The sequence below is a fragment of the Balearica regulorum genome, chromosome 2 (genome assembly GCF_011004875.1).
Source record: "Balearica regulorum gibbericeps isolate bBalReg1 chromosome 2, bBalReg1.pri, whole genome shotgun sequence".
Taxonomy (NCBI): Eukaryota; Metazoa; Chordata; class Aves; order Gruiformes; family Gruidae; genus Balearica; species Balearica regulorum.
The window spans coordinates 125,135,647-125,158,837 of NC_046185.1; the positions used below are offsets into that span (position 1 = coordinate 125,135,647).

The following is a 23,191-nucleotide window of genomic DNA, read 5'->3' on the forward strand; positions in this document are numbered from 1 at the left end:
GCACAGCTTCATTCCATTTCCCCGTGTCCTATGCCTGTAAATGTAATCACGGAAATGTAAAGGCAGATATACTGGTACTTTCAACATGTAACACAGGAATGCCACAGAAACGCATATGAGACTAAAAGCAATAAAATAATTAACATTCTGTTTTTCCTGATTTATTCAGGATTACTTATTTTCCTGCTGTGCTAGAATTCCCTACAGAGTAGTTGTTCTATAGGATCTTAAGTTATTTTTCTACATTTTTGAAAATTTTATTTTAGAGGAGACAGAATATTTTTCATAGCCACATGGGATGACAGTGTAGTGTAAGGTGTTCTCTATCCTACGTTTATCCTGCAGAAGGAAAAGGAGAAAAGAGCAAGCAGTACATTTCCACACAGGCATAATGTCAGGAGAAGGCCAGTGGATGCTCAGCATCCTTCTTCACATTGGTGGATATGCTATGTATTTGATTTTCCCAGGAGCACAGGAAAATTGGAAGTTGCATTGTGTTTCCCCTGAGTCATGCAACTTCTTCAGCGTCGCTGATAATCTTATCCGCAGTCAGTGCTGATTTGTGCTTTATTCATGGGACTTGTAGCAAAGACAAAATTGATATTTAGAGTGGGTGAAAGGAATGGAGTGAAATCTCCTTATAGGTATGAAACTCCTTAGAAGTTTAGAAGTATGTTGTCTAGATTTGATTTTTTTTTCTTCTTGCTTAGAATTGTTAATGTGTGCATGTAATAGATACTGTTGTAGACTTCGACCCACTCCACTGCATGTGTGTCTGTCACTCTAGCACATCCTGGCTCTAGCTGGAAGATAGAAAACAGCCACACTGCAGTGCAGTTGTTGGTCTGTCACCAGCAGCAATACGTGCCCTTGATTTTTCAATATGCTTTTGAATCCTGTTACCCGCTGTGATGCATAATTACGTTTGGTTCCCCTGTCACTATTAAATTACTTCCTTTCCAGACAAGGTTCTACTCCCGAATAACTTACTATTTTTCCTTCTCTTCCAGAAAATTGACAGACCATGCTTTGGCCTTGGCTGTGAAAAACATGTCTCTATTTCCAGAGAACTTGACATGTTTTCTAAAGTATATTCTGCTCAGTGTCATTCAGAGCTTTCAGAACTTAAGCATTTTTTTTTTTTTTTGCTTCTCACAATCTCTCCAAATAGCCAAACAGTCTAGTTTTGATAGCTGTCCAGTATTGAATGATTCATTTGGCTAGTAGACATAGAATCATTAGGTTTCACCTCAAACTCTCTAAAGAGCTTAAGCAAGCTAGAAGGACAAATCACTCTCCCAAGCTGCACTGCAAGTCACTTATTAGCGTCCACGGTTATCTACCACGCAGAATTTGGTTTGCAGCCATCAGAGTAACATCCTATGACCCATTCTTGCCTAAAACTGGTTTGAGCCTTGCTCTACTTCCTCCATTTTATACAGTGAAACATTTCAGAAGCAACTGCAAATTTTCCAGCAGAAATTCAGTACATTCTGTACCTTTCCTGGGATCCCCTTCTTAGAAAAGCTTTAGGAAAAAGTACTGGGAGTAATGAATATATGTATCTTGTTTGCTTTAGCAAGATATAGGGCAGTATACATATATTTTTAACTTTCTTAGCTTTTTTTAAAAGCTTTTAGTTTAGATTGAGTTTTTCAGTTTCTAAGATGGGAAGTTGTAACGATGCAGCATGTGTGGGTCTTTCACAGTGGAAAGAGAATGATAGTGTTTCTAGCAGGAAACAAATTGCCTTCCCTTCTGTCCTTAATAAGTTTCTAGCTCTTCTAATAGAAATGTGGGAAATTAAAAAAAAAAAAAAAAAAAGAGAGAGAGAGAATTCCAAAAGCTCAAAAGTCATCAGAAGGCACATAAGAACACCACAAACTTCATTTGTGAAGTTGCAAATTTTAAAAGATGTTTCTTCATTTTAGGGCCAAATTTCTTCATGCTTTCTGACCAAGTTAACTTGACAGTATCGCTTCCATGTGTTGCAAGGCTACAAGGTGAATTCTGTTTTAGAACAAAGAATTCCATAGCTGCTATGCAATGACATGGGATGTGTGCTATTGCTAAAAGCACTATTAAATGCAGAATAAACAGTTAGATAGGATATAGCATAATAATGCAATCTCCTTCCTCATTGTGGAGCAAGCACGCTTTATAGAGGAAACATTCTGAAAATATATTTTTTTTTAATTTTCTGGTTTTGGGGGATTTGTCTGCATTGTCTTTCTCTCCCATTGCTGTTGCTCCTTGCTGTGCCCCCAGAATTCCAGGAATATATAATGGGAAACCAAACCTTAAGTGAGGCGATGACATGAATATTGTAGAAGGATGAATAAGCTATATAAAGGGTTAAAAATTATTCAAGCAACATGAATGCTTTAGAAACTGAGACAGCTTCATAAGAAAAATGTCATGCTTCCCCCCCCATTTTCATTATAATAGTAATTACTATCTCAATACCAGTCATTTCATGGGGATTAATGACCAGCTGAGGATAATGACCCTCAGCTTTATCTTGAATAATCAACTTGTGCCCATTTATCACTAATCTCCTGAAATTACTCAGCACTCTGATTGTATTACTTATTTATACAGAAATTTGGTAAACATGCATTAAAAAAAAAAACCCTGTAATGTTTCAAAGTTATTCTATTCACATTCGTTGTGCCACTCTTTCTTTTTTTCTTCTTCTCTTTTAATATTATACTGCACAAAAGGCAAGCTCCTTGTTGTTTGTGAGCCTATTTATGAATAGGACAATGAATACTGTTTTCAAACTTTCATCATGCTTTTTTTTATATTGAAGTAGACATATCATATCCAAATTGATGCAGAAATCTATTTTTAATAAATTGTATTAAGAGACTTAATCCACACAGAAACTTAGTTATATGAAAAAAGATTTGTTATAAATAAACCAAAATAGCAATGGTCAGAGACAGGAGTTGTGTTCAGCTGGGTGCTGTAGCTCTGTCACGGTTTAACTCCAGCCAGCAGCTCAGCACCACGCAGCCAATCACTCACTCCCCTGCAGTGGGATGGGCGAGAGAATCGGAAGAGTCAAAGTGATAAAACTTGTGGGTTGAGATAAAGACAGTTTATTAGGTAAAGCAAAAGCCACACACGCAAGCAAAGCAGGACAAGGAATTCATTCACCACTTCTCATCAGCCGTTCCCAGGAAAGCAGGGCTCCATCACACATAACGGTTACTTGGGAAGACAAACACCATCACTCTGAACATCCCTCCCTTCCTCCTTCTTCCCCCAGCTTTATATGCTGAGCATGACGTCGTATGGAATGGAATATCCCTTTGGTCAGTTGGGGTCAGCTGTCCTGTCTGTGTCCCCTCCGAACTTCTTGTGCACTCCCAGACTACTCGCTGGTGGGGTGGGCTGAGAAGCAGAAAAGGCCTTGACTCTGTGTAAGCACTGCTCAGCAGTAACTAAAACATCTCTATATTATCAATATTGTGTTCAGCGTAAATCCAAAACATAGCCTCATACTAGCTACTATGAAGAAAATTAACTCTATCCCAGCCAAAACCAGAACTAGATCATATGACCAGTGGTCTGTTTATGAGAGAAATGTTGTTTCAGAATTAGTTTTGTCAGAAAAAAAATGGTTGCAATGCAAGTAAGAGTAGAAGGAAATAGTCTTCATAACCAAGTGCATATATTGATATGTTGTCAGTTATAATTTTCATAACTTTGCTCAGTTCAATCTTTTCCATTGTCACTGAAGTTTTAGAATTAGAGAAGCAACCATTCGTGTAGTTAGAAAATCTATTCCATGAAGAGGAAAACCGTCACGTCTGGCTCTAATGATAGCTATACATTTTTAACTACTCAAAGAATAGCTCAAGGTATTATTCACAGAAGAATAATATAGCTCAGGAATGACAGCAAATTCTGAATTTTGCCTATTAGAGGCAGCTCTCATTTGTATTGGGTCTATGGTACATGGGTACATTGTTCGAAAATAGAAATGCATTAAGGGAGCTTTTTCTAGCTGCAAATTCTTACCATGTTATCTGTTTATTCTTCAACATTAGTGCACCTCTTTAATTGTGCTACATGACTAATGGATTCAAATTTGTATTTAGCTTAGTTAAAGTTTTTTAATGTTGTAGAACATGCCAAACTAGACAGTAGATGAAAGTACACAGCTCCAGTGCTCCTGGAATCTACAGTGGATTTTTTGCCTCAGTGATATGTAGGTGATTTAAGACATTCTGCTACTTGTTATTCTATTCTGGCACCACTTCCTGCTAATGTTGCCTGGCATTTTCTGTTAATTGTTTTCTTCTTCTAAATGGCTGTCTGTGTTGATTCTTATATCTCATACATACAAAAGAAGATTGTTTTGGCCAGCAATGTTTATTAGGGTCATACCAGGAATCTGGTATTGTATTTCTCCCCAAGGAGGTAAAAAAGTCTGCCAAAGCTCAGCAGTACTTGTTTTCTTTTTCTTCTAAACATCTGTGGCTGCAAGAGTCTGAACTACCCACTTGCAGTTCTGATGGCTATCAGCTGAGGGTCTGTGTGGTACTCTTAAGTATGTAGCCCTGTTCCCACCGACCAGCATTGACTGTATCTTTTGAGTCAGCTGTCCTTCCACTAAGAGGCAGTATTGGCCTACCTTTCCCAAGTCACAGATTCTACAGAAATTAGAAAAAGGAGCAGCAACATGAAAACATGGGGTAGCAATTGATTCTAGCTTCACTTTCAGCCAGCTCCTAGGGTAAGGCAGTGACTAGTCCATGTCATGTTGATGAATATAGAGTGTTCCAATGACAATGAAATGTGTGGCCTAGAGATGGATTAAAAGACGCTTGCTGGATAGAGTTCACCGCTGCACGTGGTGATAGCCACACTGCACCTTTTCACGCTTGCTAGAGAGTTGTTACAGCCGCACCAATATTGGCTGTACTCAGAAGATGCATGTGCCAGACTTCCTGTTAATGGTATAATGGAGCTCCAGAGAAATAATGACTTCTAAACTAGGGAAATGTATGCCTTAGATCCTAGGATATTAGCAGCTGTGCATGTGAAAATCAGATGGCCAGGTATGAAAAACTTACTGCTAACTGGATTTTTAGAGAATTTTAGGGAATTGCAGGAATATTCTGGTCACTTCAGGGATGGCCAGTAATCTAATGACACAGAAAAAGGATTTGCATTTTTCTGCTATTACAATACCATAACAAAACACTTTTCCCTAGTTAGTTAGTCCCTTTGGTTAGTAAGTCAGTCATTATTTTAGGCTATTTTTCCTGTGAATCAGAATAATGGGAACTGTAGCAGAAGCTGTTTATTGCTCTAGCAGTTAATCAGCATCAAGACTACTAGATTTGGATAGTATCAGAGCTGCTAGGTATAAAAGACTTAGATGTAGAACCTGGCTGTAATTCATGAGATTATGTGGTGCAGAACAGAGAAGAGAACCAGGGATCCATCTGGTGCAAGTACCAAAATAATCTGATCATGTGGTAGGACTGTCATTGACACAGAACCTCACTCAGCTGAAGATTCTCTTTAGCAATGAGATATGCAGAAAGGTGCATTTCACCTCTTGTTGGAAAAATGAAGGAGCATCTGCCCTGAATTTTGGCTGACTGGTAGGTACCGAGTCATTGATACAGTTCAGTGGTGAATACACAAATTAAGTGGTCTCCTGACAGTAGAAATGCCTGAAATCCACGCTGTCTGTAGAAAAAACACATGTTTATGAAGTTGTCTGTCAGCATTTGGACTGTGGGAATGACTGTTTTCAACACTATGCAGATGGCTCTGATCCCTTGCAGAGATCACATGCCCTGAGCTCTCAGACATTCTTATATGAGCTTCCCATCTTTGAGTAGAAGCATCTGTCATCACAGACTTGTTTGGCTGAGATAAGATGGGTTTGCTCTTGCAGTTCTGAAACAGGTCTTTCTATGAGTTTGAGGAAAAGATTTACTTTGAGACTGACTTCTGTGTGTCTGAGATGTCTGCTTGCCGAGTTCTGGTATAGAGCGTAGATAAAGTCTGTCAAATACCACCAAATAAGAAGGCATCTTCTTACTCAAGGTGGTTCAGAAAGCTCACTGTAATCTGGAATCATTCTTGCTCTAGCAGTCCTGAACCTTATACAGCTGCTGTGAAATAAACACTTCGAGTTGAAGTAAAAAGGAATTTTTCTTTTTTCATTTGAGGCTTTAATGGTTTGGTCAAGGTAAGGCAGTTTAGTGGAGAAGAATGTAATACCTTTCCATGTCATGGTAAGATGCTGTTGAAAGGAGTTTTAGGAATTCTTAGGTTAAGTGAAAGACAATCTGAAAGTTTTCAAAGAAATGGAAGACAGGATTGGCCTCAGTGCTCAGAAATCAGGGTCGTACAAAGATAAATTCTTTTTAACTGTCTTAAGATATCTTTCATGACTACGGCTAGGGGAGGAATTGCACATTGTTACATAGGTAGCTGTTTCGATATAGCAGTGTAAGATACAACAAAAGCTATTCTAGGATGTCAGTAACTAACAGGCACAGGATTTCTCTGAATACTGTAATTGTGTCCCTTGTCCTTGAAGACTGCCTTTTTGCTAACAGAACTTGCATTTGCCAATAAAGGAAACTCAGATCTTCATGTTTCTGACACCATACTCCATAAAGATAACATAACTCTTAGGCCTTATCAAAGTATCAGCCCCAGTTTTGAAAGTTGATTTGAAACCTTTTACTTAAGACCAATCATCTGAAAATTATGTAAAAAGAAGGAATAGCTGTTTGGTTTACTGGGATTTTTCATCTGTAAACCACCTTGATCTCCTGAGGTTTCCATGTTTCTATGGAGTCCTGTAGCTTTAGAAATCTGCACCATGGAAGGAGATGAAAGATTTTAGCCATTACAGCACTGGATGAAGGCATTGAAAATATGAAGCTTTGCCCTATATTGCTTGCCAGTATTAAAAAAAAATTCTAGTGAGGTTTTCTTTATTAACTTGTGTGTTAGAGCATGGATTTAAAATTTGGCCAAGAAGGTACCAGATATGACTTTCACCCTTCTCGTAGAAATTTGTGCCAATGTAACCAAGTTATAATTTTGAAAAATCACAGTAGGTGTATGCTTAACAGTAGCCTTAATAGAGCACTGAAATACTGTCAGATCAAGTCTAGACATCAGAACAGAAAGTAAGTCTGTCTGATCATCTTAAGGTCAAAGAAATGGTAAGTAGCAACTGATGAGAGAGAGGCTAGGAAGTGAGCAGTAGGTATCTAATCTAGACATCTAATACAGAGCTAAGAACAGCAGGAGACAGAATGTAGGAGTCCCAGAAAGGAGACCAGTATGGGGAGAAGGAAGAACCAGGTGTAGCTAGGAGTGACCAGGTGAAGAGAATGGTTTGAAGTAAGGGCAGATAGTAGAAAGGGTAGGCACGTAGAGCTGGAATCAAGCTCAGACAGAAGGGGATCCTCTGACAGCTGGAGCACTTGGGTGCATGCTATTCTCTTTTATATTGTAAGAAGAATGTGTATATCATTATCATCTGGTACTGGTCCTCACAGAAGGATAGCTACCCATATCTGCTACAAACTATTTATTAATTTAAATAGCAGAGTCTGTGCAGTGTAGTTAATGGTTTCAGTGAACCGAGTTGGTGATATCACATAATGAAATTCCTGGAGAGGGGTTAGTTTCCGATGTAAAAATTAGGAAATAACATACACAAAGCTTTACATTAAATATTCTTAACTATATTGCAGAGGTTCTGATTCAAGAAAGACATAGAAAGTACTTTTAATGGGAATCACAGAAATATTTTAGTTGTGTGACTACAGTCAATGTGGCTTCACGTGTATTATATATCAATTTATAATATATAATATAATTGAGGCAATTTTCACCTATATAAAGCTGACGGAAGCAGCTCCATCAATTTCTATGCTAATTTTCTATGTAGCAGGCTAAAGAGGAATTAGAAAAGGAGAAAGAAGTGATGTTAAAGACTTTCTTTCAACTAGTTCTCCATAGTGCTGAAGTCTCTGGAGATGTTACATCAGCAACATAAGTTAAAGCTGGCCCACAAATACATTATGTTGCATTCAGGCCTCATTGATTAGCTGTGGGAGACCTTTGCACCAGGCTGCTCTAATTCTATTTGTGTGCAGACTAGTCCATAAATTTTGAGTCAGAGGATCATTAGATGAACTAATTCCCTATGCGTAACATAAATGATAGAATTTCATCCAGAGGTTTCTGCATCAAACTCTGTTGTCAACTCTGAACTAAAACATTTCTTTTGATAGACTTCTGAGGTTCTTTGGCTTTAACATCATGCTTGTACATCAGCTTTCTGCTGATTCACCTGGTGACTGTGAATAGTGGGGAATTCTTACTTCCAACACATACTAACTACCAATTTTTCCCCCCCCAGGTATCTCTGTTATCCAAGGGAAACAACAAACTGTCCAGCAAAAGAAGAGAACTTGTAATTCTGAACAAAGGGTTCAGAATTGTTCCTAATGAAGTCAACCTGCCTGTACTTCAGCTGAGGCTGCCTGATTACCAAAGGGGCAACCTGTGCTCATTAAATAGCATCCAGATGGAATTCCACTGTGGGACAGCTTCAAGAGACCTCACATGATATTTCAGGATGATACTGTTAGCTTTAGCTTTGTTTACAACATAAGCACTTTACAAGGAACATTGGGAAAGATGCTTCCAGTTTTATACATTAGGAGGAAAACACAATTCCCAACAGTACATATCTTCTATTTTTATATTTTTTTTAAAGAATTGTTGCATAGTCAGGCTTTCTGGAATGATAGTTCAAAGCCTGTAACCTTATTTATGTCCATGTATGTCTTCTATGAGAAGAAAAAGAGCTTTGTAATATGACCAGACAGAAAATATATGTAGGTTCACTGTACCAGAATTAGAAACAGATTAAACACCATCAGTATGATTTTAACATTTAGAAGGAATTTTTCTACTTACGTTTGGATGGTAGCAAATTCTAATGCTGGTGTATGACATGTTAATAGTCATTATTTGCAACTGGCATAGCTTCTGAAAGGACTGTTATTTTAAAAACAGCTGGTTTTACTGCTATTTCAAAATGTCTGTATATTATATATCTATCTTTAGGCATACATTGTATAGATCTGCGTATATAAAATGTGTCATGTACATTCACATACATTTTATATGCACATTCATTTACTGTTTAACAGACTAAGTAAATTAAATGCATACTTTGCTGCTAATCAAAACTGTAGTACTTAAAAGCACTTTCAGAATTTCAATGTTTATTCACTCTGTATTAAATGGAGATAAAAATGTCTTATTGCAGTAGACATAGCAGAGAAGCTATTTTTTGTCTACAGTTTAGTAAGGAATACTTATTAAGTACAAAGGCTTTTCTCTACAGCTGGTGCTGTGGCAATCATAACTGTTGAAAATAACCAGAATGCACTTCATGATATAGCTCTACTAACTGTTGAAAATTATTAACATTACGGTCATCACACGATTACTCACAAGTCATTTGATACAGATGTACGTCGGGTACTCTTCATAGGCTTGCGAAGCTTGGTTGGTTTGTTTGCTTTTCCCCCAGTGGTTTGTTTGTAACTATAAATAGCTAACTGGCATTCATTTCCTGACAATTCAAGTGTATTATTTCAGCTATAATGTGTGACTTCAACATCCTGAATTGTGAAGCAGTGAAAAAAGACCCAAGGGGCAGTTTAAAAAAAAATATTTAAAAATCTATCCTCTTTTCAGATATATGTGATGTGGAAAGTCATTGGGTGCTATCTTTACATCTATGCAATGGTACAGTAGTGGTAGCAAAGGTCTGTTAAGGGTCAAGTCATATGATTCTTAAGGTACATCCACCAGGTAGTTACAGTTTCCACCATGAATCACCATAGATGATGCATTTTACCACTAAAAATTAATTACTTTTCTAGTTCAGAGTGTTAGTTTTCCTTTGCTAGAATGGAGAAGGGAATGCAGTATGGTTTAATCTGATGGATTATAAAGTAAATCCACACTATATATGGCTGCCAGTGGAACTGATTACACTGATACTTTATCCAAAAAGACTTAATTTAAATTCAACTTTGATATGCTGGTCCTACTCAAATTACATAGGAATTCTTTTCCATTTCCATTATTATTTTCTGTTTTAATAGTATAAAACCAATCTACACTTAAAGTAACCTATTTTAATATCTTTTTGCGGAAATGTCCTATAATTTTAAATTATCAGAGTGCACCGAATGTCTTAGAAATAATTTGGACCTTATTTCAAGCATGTTTTGAACTATCATTGTTTATATTTTGTCTGGATTTGTGTGATAGTGTAGTGTTCATTCATACATTTTGGTTGAGAAATAGAGTATAATTAATTACTCTTACTGTGTTTCTCTGTAATGTATTTTTAGCGCTGTTAACTTTGAAGCAAATTTTCTTGTTTTTGTGACTCTGAAAAGTGGAATACTAGCTGTTGGCCAGCAGAGGAGAGTAGAATTCTCCCCAGTAACCACAAGATGAAAGGTGGATTGGTGGCACGTACAGCTTGCAACCACCAAGGCAAATCAAACCAGGGAATCGGTGGTCTGTTCTGTTTCTTTCCTAGTGTTCGCTGTGATTTTTTTTTTTCTCCTTGGCTGCAACTGCACTGACATGCTGGCTGTTGTAGGAAAGAGCTGATGCATTTTACATATAGGGCAATTAACTGCCACAGAAGATTCATTATCTAAGCTGTTAAGTAACTTATGGCATTAGTACTTAGATGCACTCCTCTGAGATCAGGGTCCATTGTGTTTCCCATTGCATGAAAAGTAATAAGACCCAGTTCTGCCATGAATAATTTCTGCATGGTTAAATTATGTATAGAAAATATAAAGCATATTTAGGGAAACACAGAAGAAAAAAAAGTTGCCCAATATCATTCCGCAAATCATCAGCAAATTTGGGAATGGGACCTACATCTCCTGAATTCCAATCCAGTGCATAACTGGTATCCTTTGAGGTACGTATCTTTCTTTTTCTTGTATGCTTGTAATCTTTAATGTAACGTGCAAAAATCAGACAAAAAAGCATAGCTGTACTTATCAAGCTAATTGAAAAAGATTCCGCAAAGTTCAGTACTAACAACATTGAAACGCTGTACTAAACTACAGCTAACTTTTGATTATTCGCAAGTTAAACTAAACTGTGACTTTTGTAGCCCTTTCCTTCAGTTTGCTTGGTGGCAGTGAAGTACCTGAGATTATATAGTATTCTGTCTCTTGTTATTTATACTTACACCTACTTTCTACAGTCATCTGATTAAAAGTACTTTCTCAGGAGAATGTACTGTGTACTATTCTGTAGCCTGATTTACATAAGTTTTGCTCTGAATCATTTCCTAGTCCCCTGTCATATCCCTGAATAATCAAATGTTGACATTGGATCAAATCATTAGTTTTATTCCATTAGGCAATTCCTGTTTACAGTCACAGAATAATGTGTTTAAAGACTGTATTTCTTAGAGTCATTGTAACTTATTGAATTACTGCTTGATTATTGGTATTTCATATCATGAAATTTGACAAATAAATCATGAACTTATGGAATTATGTTCATTAAAGAAGAAAGGCCAACCACATTCTGTGCTAAAAACAAGAAAGCTTCTAGCATTGACTTCTCCAAACTGAATAATATATACACAATTTTAGCATGTATGAATTCTATCCTGCTTTTAGGAAGAACTGGCAATTCTGAATGACAGCATTTTGGGATGTATGAAAGAGGAAAACGCTTGAGAATGTTTGGTTTTAACTGTGTGAGTTCTCCATCCATATGAATTTAAAAACTTCTCAACTGAAAGTTTCATCGTTCAATTTGTCTAGATAGACAAGTGCAATTGGAAAGAAAGATCTTCTAATTAATTTTGTTTCTTGACTTGCAGGAAGCTAAATCATAGGAATCCTTACTGTTCAACTGCTCTCAACAGGAGATGGTGAGAATCGTAATGAAAGAACTAGTGATTTAAAAATATTGGATATTTGAGTCCTCAAATTTCTTACCAAACTAAAAAAAACTTACATCTATTAAGGTTTTGCTTCCATAATTGAACTAACTGTCCACTGTCATATTTTGACCTAACCTCTTTCCCAGCATCACTATGTAATTTCACCAATCAGGACATGTTCCCTGACTTAAGCTGTAACTGAACTTACACAGTTTTGCTCGAAATTTAGACTTACCATAGCTTCAGTACTGTCTTTCATCTCCTTCCATCTCCATTGGTGCAATGTAAGCAAATATAGAGTTGGGAGTTAGCCTCAGCAGTGGAATCAGTAGCCTGCTAGACTCAGTCTTGTTTACAGATAAAGAGGAAGCACATTATATATGTGTGTGTGTACGCATATAAAATATATATCCATGGGGTTTTTTAATTAGTTGAAGTCTTAGCAGTCTAATTCACGAATCGTTATTAGTCTAGATCGGTTGCAGAAAAAGAAAGAATAATAATGAGGTTAAAATTGCTTTGCAAACACTTCTTAGCTTCTCCCTGGTTTGGGGGGGGTATGCTCACCCTTTCGCTGCTCCTCTGTGTCCCAAGGTCAGTGGTTTTGTTCTGGTGGGGGTGTCACCGTGAGCTGTCAGCATCTAGAGTCCTGTGCCAGGAGGAATAGGATGTTCATATCAATGGTTCCTTCTTCCTCGCTCTAGGATCCACCACTAGGGATAATTTTTATACATTTGCTAGCACACTTTTACACCATTTGCCATTTCTTCATTGGCCTGCAGCTCCGTGATACATTTGGATTTATAACATGGTGCATTTTACACGTACTGGATATGGCTTCTTTTTTATCTTAGCTATGCCTAAACACAGTTTTGTCCAGATCTGCATTTCGTTACTCGTCATTGGGTGTCTCATCTCTTATTATCCCATAGTGTCTGTGCCTCATCTTTTATCATCCCGTCATACCCATACTACTCTATGCCGCATCCCACGTCTCCACTTCTTAAGGCCTCTGCTGTCAGACCAGGCCTATACTACATACTCTCCTCATACTACGTCATTATGTTAGAGTTATAAATATCTCATTCTGCATAGAGTAACTGCTTTTTACTGCTATCTATACAAAGTTGTGGTGGGTTGACCCTGCCTAGGGGCCAGGTGCCCACCAGAGCCGCTCTGTCACTCCCCTCCTTCATTAGACAGGGGAGAAAAAGTGTAACAAAAAGCTTGTGGGTCGAGATAAGGACAGGGAGAGATCACTCATTATTTGTCGTCACGAGCAAAACAGACTGAACTTAGAGAGGGAATTCATCTAACTTATTACTAAGCAAAACAGAGTAGAGGAATGAGAAATAAAATCAAATCTTAAAACACCTCCCCCCACCCCTCCCATCTTCCCGGGCTCAACTTCACTCCCGGCTTCAACCTCCGCCCCCCCCCCTCAGCAGCACAGGGGGACGGGGGATGGGGGTTATGGTCAGTTCATCACACATTGTTTTTTGCCGGTCCTTCATCCTCAGGGGGAGGACTCATCACAAACCTCTCCAACATGAGTCTCTCCCACGGGCTACAGTCCTTCACAAACTGCTCCAACGTGGGTCTCTCCCACGGGGTGCAGACCTTCGGGAGCAAACTGCTCCAGCGTGGGTCCCCCATGGGGATCACAAGTCCTGCCAGCAAACCTGCTCTGGTGTGGGCTCCTCTCTCCACCAGTCCACAGGTCCTGCCAGGAGCTTGTACCAGTGTGGGCTTCCCACAGGGCCACAGCCTCCTTCAGGTGCCTCCACCTGCTCCAGTGTGGGGTCCTCTACAGGCTGCAGGTGGAATCTCTACACCCCCTAATCCTCCCTCCATGGGCTGCAGGGGGACAGCCTGCTTCACCATGGTCTTCACCATGGGCTGCAGGGGGATCTCTGCTCCGGCGCCTGGAGCACCTCCTGCCCCTCCTTCTGCACTGACCTTGGTGTCTGCAGAGTTTCTTACATCTTCTCACTCCTCTCTCTGGCTGCAAAAGCTCTCTCTAACTGTTTTTTTTTCCTTCTTAAATATGTTGTCACAGAGGTGCTGATTGGCTCAGCGGCGGGTCCGTCTTGGAGCCAGCTGGCATTGGCTCTATCAGACACAGGGGAAGCTTCTAGCAGCTTCTCACAGAAGCCACCCCTGTAGCCCCCCCCCCCAAAAAAAAAACCTTGCCATGCAAACGCAACACAAAAGTTATGGTTGTACTATACAAAGATAAAGTAAAACAAATTAGAGGTACACAACTGGTCAATTAGAGGCATTGCAAACACAGCTATGCCAAGTAGAACAAAGACATATTTAGACAGAGCAAGGCTGACAAGCCTCAGGCCTGAAGCCTTGCAAATTCAGTATGAAGCTTATGGCCTGTTGTTAGCAATGATACTATTATATTGCATGATTACAGCTTTCAGAACTTTTTAAAATGCACTGACTCTTTCTCCTGTAGCCTGCGCGCTGCTCTTAATGCACTCAAAAGGTACAAGTCATTAACACAGCGGCAATATTCCCATGTACCTGAAAAGAAGGAAGGCTTTGTTACTGAAGTATGGTCACTACGGTCTGCCTGATGTGTGATCAGCTATATCAATTTGAAGAGATATAATGTTTCAGAGCTTGCCAAGATGGTGAATTGAAGTTGCTGAGCGTGTGACCACATGGCTGAACAAGGAGTCAGATCACGGTCTTTTAAAGCAGCAAACAGTGCCACAGTACAATAAAAAGAGAAAGATAAAAATAGGAAATCCACCATATAAGAGAGAAAATGAGTCTCTTTGTCAAAGATGTGGCTGCTTAGGACTCTGTGCCTGTGCATCTGGTGCAGCCCGTGCTGCAGTGTTAATGGATGGGAAGGGAGCACTGGCTTTGTGAACTGAGCAGAACACGCCCTTAAACTGTGGTGTTCCAGCAGCCTGTGGGTATCCTGAATCCTTGACAGCAGGGCTCCATGAGGAATAGTTTGACTATTAGTGCTTCTAGCTACTGAAAAGATCATGTTGACTATGAGGATATACTCATGTACTGTTTAATATCTTTATCAATGACACCAGTACCATTTAATATCTTCATTAATGACATAATTGGATCAAGTGCACCCTCAGCAAATTTGCAGATGACAGCAAGCTGAGTGGTGCAGTTTACATGCCTGAGAGACAGGATGCCATCCAGAGGGACCTGGACAAGCTCAAGAAGTGGGCCCATGTGAACCTCACGAGGTTCGACAAGACCAAGTGCAAGATCCTGCACCTCGGTTGGGGCAACCACTGGTATCAATACAGGCTGAGGGATGAAGGGATTGAGAGCAGCCCTGTCGAGAAGGACTTGGGGGTACTGGTGGATGAAAAGCTGGACGTGACTTGTCAATGTGAGCTTGCAGCCCAGAAAGCCAACTGTATCCTGGGCTGCATCAAAAGAGGCGTGACCAGCAGGTTGAGGGAGGTGATCCTGCCCCTCTACTCCGCTCTTGTGAGACCCCACCTGGAGTACTGCGTTCAGCTCTTGGGTCTCCAGTACAAGAAAGACACGGACCGGTTGGAGTGAGTCCAGAGGAGGGTCGTGAAGATGATCAGAGGGCTTGGAGCACCTCTCCTGTGAAGACAGGCTGAGAGGCTTGGGGTTGTTCAGCCTTGAGAAGAGAACGCTCCAGGGAGACCTTATAGCAGCTTTTCAATGCTTAAAGGGGACTTAGAAGAAGGATGGGGACAGGCATTTTAGTAGGACCTGTTGCAATAGGACAAGGGGCAATGGTTTTAAAAAAAGGTAAATTTAGATTAGATATAAGGAAGACATTTTTTACAATGAGGGTGGTGAAAGACTGGAACAGGTTGCCCAGAGAGGTGGTAGATGTCCCATCCCTGGAAGTGTTGAAAGCCAGGCTGAATGGGGCTCTGAGCAACCTGATCTCATTGCAGGGGGGTTTGGACTAGATTACCTTTAAAGGTCCCTTCCAACCCAAACTATTCTATGATTCTATATTATTGGAGGATATAGGTCAGATAATTTGCGCTGAGGCTACTTACAGTTTTCTCATCTTCTACCTGGTTCTCAGACAACACAGGGATTGAATTGTCCCATAGACTATCTTCCTGAGTTTCTTCCACAGTATAATATGTATATGTTCTACAAATACAATTGAAACAATGTTTATTGACTTCATTTAGAAGGATTCTAAGTTTTTTTTGGTAATTAGTAGTATCTGGAATCGAAGGTTTACATTTCTTTAGCTTGATCATGATGATTAATTCTTTACCTTTTCTCAGACAGGTCATGATACAATGGAATTATACAGGATGATGAATGTTCGCAGAACATGTCAGTTTGGTGTAGTGAGTCTGATGCTCTGGCCCACAGCCGATGACACAGCATATGCCTGAAGGGTTATGTATCTAGTATCTGTTGTGATTCATTTGTAGTCCAAACGCAGCCAATGAAAATAAACCGGAGACAACAGTGTGCTAAGCAGAAGCAGGACTGACCAATTTTTCACCTGTTAGCAGCGTTGGTATGAATGGTCCTCTTCTGAAGACCTGTAGAAGCCAGCAGCAGCACAGTGAACCCCAGAGACTTTTGTAAAGCTCTACAATGCAATCTATTAGTCTTAGATTATGTTGTTCTGAATGGATCATTTCTGCAATTAGATTTATATTGCAGAGAGGAGGCATTAAATAAATGAGGGAGGTGTAACACTCTGTAACCACAGACAGCTATTTTTAAAGGTATCTTCAGTGTGGCTTTAAATTAATGTTGACCTATTTGTCATCTTCCCTTCTTTGAGACAGACATTTCACATGCTCCTTTATATACAGTTTGAATACCCTCTCTAAGGAAGCCTGGCAGTCAATTAGAGCTTTGCCTTGAGTGACCTGCCCACTGTCTTTCAGAGTTTTTCCTGAGAGTTTGTTATTAAATGATGGTGCACTGATAGTGATTTTTTTTTTAATTGAAAAATAATTATAGAGTGGATGGAAATAGATGTTCCTGACATGAAGGAGTAATTGACAATGAAAAATACCGTGTTCCCAAACAGGTTCTTCAACTACAAACTTAATTCTCATAGCCCTGTTCTCAGTAAGAAGTGACTGCTGAGAGACATGCTGGTCAAAATCAGTGGATAAAAACCTTTTTTACCAATAGGAAATTCACTTTGTATTCAGATTTCACTATGTGTAACTGAGCCTACTTGACAGAGCACAATTGTGGGACAACTGTTGAAAAGGTCTGGTAAATGCAAAGCACAACAGCAATAATTCAGCACTGTTTTGCTGAGATCACTGTATGTTGTGGAGTGTTTTGAATATCTGACCAGGCTACCTCTCTACAATTTCATTTGTTGAGACATGAGACTTCCCATGCTCACTAAATACTTATAGTAAGGAGAGCAACCTTATTCTTTCCAAGAATGAGACTCCATTAGTCTCCTTCATGCATTTTCTGAACCCTGTGACCTTTGCATTGGTGCATCTAGCACTGAGACCACACGCAGAAGATCAGGATACATTGGTCTAGAATCTGGGGATTGAAGGATTCCTGCAGGGGAGGAATTCTTGCAGCTTTCTCTTACCAACATAACATAGGAAAACACAAAATGTGGCTGCAATATAGACCTTGAGCAGTGAGCAAACACCCAGCATCCTGAGACTATCATCGTGAGTACTCAAGGGAGACATACTTTGTTGCAGCTGCCACTAAAAAGACATTTTGGAAGTTGTGTCCTTTTGCAGGGTGCCTGGAAGGTATGTATAACTTCTGATGAAAGGGAGTTTTCTTAGAATTATTAGTAGTGGAAAAAGATAATCTCCATTTTAACTCACGCTACAGCCAACCATTGTGGTATCCAAGCTTTAATTCTAATTTTAAATCAGTTCTTAACCTAACCTTTTATTACCTTCTCTTTCAATTGCTTCATGTATCCCTGCCTTGTTTTTGTCAGCCAATGAATAGAAGATGGCATACTTATACGGAGGGGAGAGATGCATTTCCTCAGGCTATTTTCCAAGGTTTGTTCTTTGATTTTGTGTATTTCTCTGTAGCTGCGCTGTTCTTTTGTACACCTCAGAAAGATCTAGAGGATATTCTTAGTTCTTCAGTCAAACATCCTTGGCAAAAAGCTGAATCTTTTGTTTAATGAAGAGGGGTTACCCATCCTTTTTTGAATGTGTGCTTGTTTGCCCTGTCTGGTCTCATTCCTATTTATCAAGTCTGCACTTTGCAAATGTTCACTGTTTGCTGCTTCAAAGAGAGAAGCCCAGTACATTGCATTAAAATAAACTTCACAAAAATATTGAAGGGCATCCTAAGATATGTTTCATCATAACCTGTAAAAGAAAACATAGTGAATTTTGGACTGAATTTCTGTAATCATCACTGTAGCACATACTGCTTTTTTTTTTTTCCTAAAGCAAATGATATATTTCCTCTTCACTAAAATGTGTTAACTACTTGACAGTAATTATTCTACATGTTTGCTTCATGACCAAGTAAAATGTTAAAGCTTAAATCTCCTTAATGGTAGGGACTAACGTCCTGTAGCTTTGACTCATTTGTATGTTTATAAAAAGCCTTCAGATTTGTTGGATGTTTTAATATTATTTTTTCATGTTTGAGGAAGTTTTTTGCAAGTTTTTTCCATTCAGTTTTAGAGGGAGGTGAAGATTATTACTCTGTGTCACTGGGATGAAGTAAATGGAGGAGGGAAGAAGACTGGAAATCATGGTAAATGTTTTGAAAAGTCATTATCACCTTTGAGAGTCTAACAATACCAATTGTATTTAGATGAGACAAGACAACTGTATTTTTGTAACATATGGGAAAATTAATAGTAATTTGCATTCCTGTACAACTTTTCATCTAAGGCTCTGAAGTGCTTTATAAACATTAATGAACTAAATTTCTTAGCACCTAAACAAGGTAAAAAGAGACAGAGGAGCTAGCAATAGCTTAGCTCTTTTACCCATGGACCAGAACTGTGGTGGAACTTTTTGTTGAGTCAAGCATCCCATATCATGGATGAGAATAGCAAGTTCTTGAGAATTTGTTGTGGACCTATTTCATTCCAAGCTGTAGGATCAAAGTCTCTTGATTCTTTTATTTGTATTTTAGCAATAACATCATCTTTCTTCTCTCAAAATGGAGATCTTACATCTAAGACTATTCTTATAACTATTTACTTGTTTGAAAAAAGAAGCTTTTCTATGTGTTCATGAAGAGGAGATAAAATTTAGTTTCTATGAGCTTGACTCACTTTCCAGTCTTGTTGCTCACACCACAGTTAATAATTTATTTAAAAAATAAAATCCAGAAGCAGAAATGTAGCATTATAAAGCTATGTCTTACCATCATAGTACTGGCACTAGCAAACTAAAAAAAAAACAAACCAAAACCAACCAGCCAAACAAAAAAAGATGGAATGGTGGATGGGAGTGGGTAGGTGCAGCTTTGCAGAAAAGGACCTGGGGATCCTAGCAGTGTGCCCTTGCCACAAAGAAGGTGAACGATATCCTGGGCTGCATTATGAGTTTTGCCAGAAAATTGACGGAAGTGATCCTTCCCCTCTGTTCAGCACTGGTGAGGCCACACCTGGAGTACTGTATCCAGTTCTGGGCTCCCTCGTACAAGAGACATAGACATACTGGAGATAGTCCAAGAAAGGGCCAGAAAGACAGTGAATGGACTAGAGCATCTCTACTACAAGGAAAGGCTGAGATAGCTAGGACTGTTCAGCCTGGAGAAGGGAAAGCTGATGGGGCATCTGTGTATAAATGTGTAGAAATACCTGAAGGGAGGGTGCAAAGAAGACAGACCCAGGCTCTTTTCAGCGATGCCCAGTGACAGGACAAGAGGCAATGGGCACAAACTGAAACACAGGAGGTTCTGTGATCCTGATTCACATCAGGAATCACTTCTTTACTGTGAGGGTAACTGATTACTGGCATGAGTTGCCCGGAGAAATTGTGGAGTTTCCATCCTTGTAGCTATATTCAAAAGCTGTCTGGACATCGTCCTTGTCAACCAGCTCTAGGTTGCCCTGCTTGAGCAAGGGGGATGGACCAGATGGCCTCCAGAGGTCCCTTCCAATCTCAACCATTCTGTCATTCTGTGAATTTCCTTTATGAGTTTATAGCTGCTCTGCAGAACTCAGAAGTTTATAACTGGTCTGCAAAACTAATTTTTAAATCACTGTTGTAGATGTCTGCATTTCCAGTTATAATCACAAAGTGTTCTATAACAATAGTCATGAAGGAATATGAGCCAGCCCTGCAGGCTGAAAATATGACAGTTTTTTGATTGTGAAAATTCTAACTGCTCCTGTGTGATTTTTCTAGATGGTACTCACTAGACATGGAATTTATTTTTTAGCTATTCAGTGGTAAAGGGGAAATAGTACAATGCACTGCTGAAACAAATAGATAAAATTTATGTGAATCATGAAACGTGCTATTTAAACAGGACTTCCTCGCAATAGTCATTAAAGCTTTTTTCCTTAGCTTGTTATACCCTAAAAGCTTTCTGCAAAGGATTTCAGGATTGTGAGAAAAAAAAATCTAGAAAAGGTAAAAATCAAGACTTCTGGCACAATTTGGTCTTTTATTGCTGATAATGTATTTTTATGAAACTGTAAATAACCCACAAATAAAGGGGCATTGAATTGGTAGCATTTCGGAGGACTGAGAAAGATTGCCCATAACCTGCTAAAGCAATGACCACAATTATGAATGCTTTTCTCCTACTCAACTTTATTTATTAGATAGGAGAAGTATGGCAAAGTAAGCTGTATCTCTGTATTGACGACAATATTTTCAATATATTAATAACAGCTTTTGTATTTATACTGCTTCCTTTTGTATTGCTTTGGCTTCATTGTTTTTCTCTTTTTTCTTGTGTGTGTGTGTATTTCTTAGAATCTCAGAGATGTCATTAGGGGCATTTGGAAACATTCAGCTCTAGTGATCCTGTAGAAACATGCTCTCTGCAGTGAGTGTTGGAAGGTACACAGAGCACAGGCTTGCTGTCTTCCAGCCGTGCTGCTTGGAAAGTGTCATCCATTGGTACACAGCACTCCCAGACTCCTTTTCTTGGTTAATTTTACATTATTTGATCAGTATCTCTGTATACTTGGGATCAGAAGTTAGAAAATGCATGTCCGGTATTCTTTCATTCTTATTTTTCAGTGGAACCATATATTTTACATGACGCAAGAAAAAGGCAAGTAAAATCTAATCTCTGTGTAGTTTCAATCTCTTATCTTGGAAATTTACAAGTACTGCAGTACAGTGCCCTCCTCACACACGTTTCCCTCCTCATTTGGCTATACTTTGTCCACTCAAGCTCTTTACACCATTATTAATTTCAGATCTGTATAGTAAAAATCTTTGTGTGTAATATTACTTTCTAGATGGGATGTTGTTTATTTGTTCATGTCTTACAGTAGATATGTTGCTGATTCAAAAGATGCTTATTTTGTTCTCTGTTAGTTGGAAAGCTGCAGGTGTTCCAAAGTGCCATCAGATGGACTCAAATTCCTGCTGACAGTCATACTCACTAAAATGTCAGGGGTTTTATTCACAGAATTTAGGGACATAACAAAGTTTTCTTAGCACTTAATGAGGCAGGCATGAAATTTTATTTACGCCTTCTAGAAATCTAAGGTAGGTATACAAATACTAACTCCCCAGTTGTTTTGGATTTTATTTTACTTGCTAATACTGACAGCAATGTCTTTTTAACTGTTGGCTTTCTACCAGTTCCCGTCAGCTTGTTAGCCTGTCCCTCAGGTGCAAATGTAATAATGTCTTTTAAACACATTCAGATTTTTGTTTTTCCTTTTTGATTCCAGACAGTGTCATTTGCTTCCTGACTGTTAGACTTTTTATTAAATATGCATTAGCCTGAAACATTCAATGAAAAATGTTGAATGTGAATTTTAATATATTTCAGAGACTTAATAGGTATTAATAGAGCAATAATACCTGCAGTAGCAGGCACAAACTGGATTTGTAGCTTTACAGCTTGTAAATTACAGCCAATGTACTGAGGGCAAACACCATTAAGAGAACATAATTTGAACATTAAAGAGATTGTGTTTGCAATCAGGACATCTGCCAAAGCCATATCCAAAGATATAGAGGTCCTCTAGCACACTTCTTTTGCAGCATGCATTTATACAACCCCTGATATCTTCATCTGTCTAATTGAATTATTTTAAAGTATAGCAGGACAATTACTACAGGAATACCAGATACAAATATAGCTTAAGTGGAGATAATGTTTGTGGTCTGCTAACAACCTTGAATATAGTACTTCCTATCTACGTGAGTGAATGGGGGGATTCCTGTCCTGTGTGGGGCCTCACAGAAACTCAAGAGAATTGGCTAGTTGCTATGCTACTCTGTTTTCAGTCTCTGACCTGAAACTACATTGGCTTGAGTTGATCACCGAGATAAGAACATCTTTGGACTCAGTGTTGCTTTTGCTCCACAGCCTGCTGAATATAAGCCAGCAGTGTGCCCAGGTGGCCAAGAAGGCCAACAGCATCCTGGCTTGTATCAGCAATAGTGTGGCCAGCAGGACTAGGGAAGCGATTGTCCCCCGTACTCGGCACTGGTGAGGCTGCATCTCAAGTACTGTGTTCAGTTTTGGGCCCCTCAGTACAAGAAGGACATTGAGGTGCTGGAGCATGTCCAAAGAAAGGCAACGAAGCTGCTGAAGGGTCTAAAGCACAAGTCTTATGAGGAGCAGCTGAGGGAACTGGGGTTGTATAGTCTGGAGAAAAGGAGGCTGAGGGGGAGACCTTATGGCTCTCTACAACTGCCTGAAAGGAGGTTGTAGCCAGGTGGGGGTCGGTCTCTTCTCCCAAGTAACAGGACAAGAGGAAACAACCTCAAGTTGCATCAGGGGAATTTAGATAGGATGTTAGGAAAAATTTCTTCACTGAGAGAGTTGTCAAGCACTGGAACAGGCTGCCCAGGGAAGTGGTTGAGTCACCATCCCTGGGGGTATTGAAAAGACCTGTATATGTGGTGCTTAGGGACATGGTTTAGTGGTGGACCTGGAAGTGCTAGGTTTATGGTTAGACTCTATGGTCTTAAGGCTCTTTTTGAGCCTAATTGATTCTATGAGTCTATAAGAAGAAAGTGATCTTCCTAGCAGGAGCTTCAGTGTGGCTGA

General features: G+C 39.3%; 1 protein-coding gene across 6 annotated transcripts in view; it reads left to right on the plus strand.

Annotated features, from left to right (window-relative positions):
* Positions 1 to 9,642, plus strand: part of NEK10 (NIMA related kinase 10) — a 105,267-nt gene extending 95,625 nt beyond the window's left edge. For all 6 annotated transcript variants that reach the window (XR_012834072.1, XM_075745765.1, XM_075745768.1 and 3 more), the window contains one exon: positions 8,420 to 9,642. Coding sequence is in view for 5 of the 6 variants with exons in the window: in XM_075745765.1 (XP_075601880.1) it covers positions 8,420 to 8,477 (58 nt within the window). In the remaining variant the exon portion in view is untranslated. The remainder of the gene's footprint in view (positions 1 to 8,419) is intronic.
* Positions 9,643 to 23,191: the final 13,549 nt, after the last annotated feature.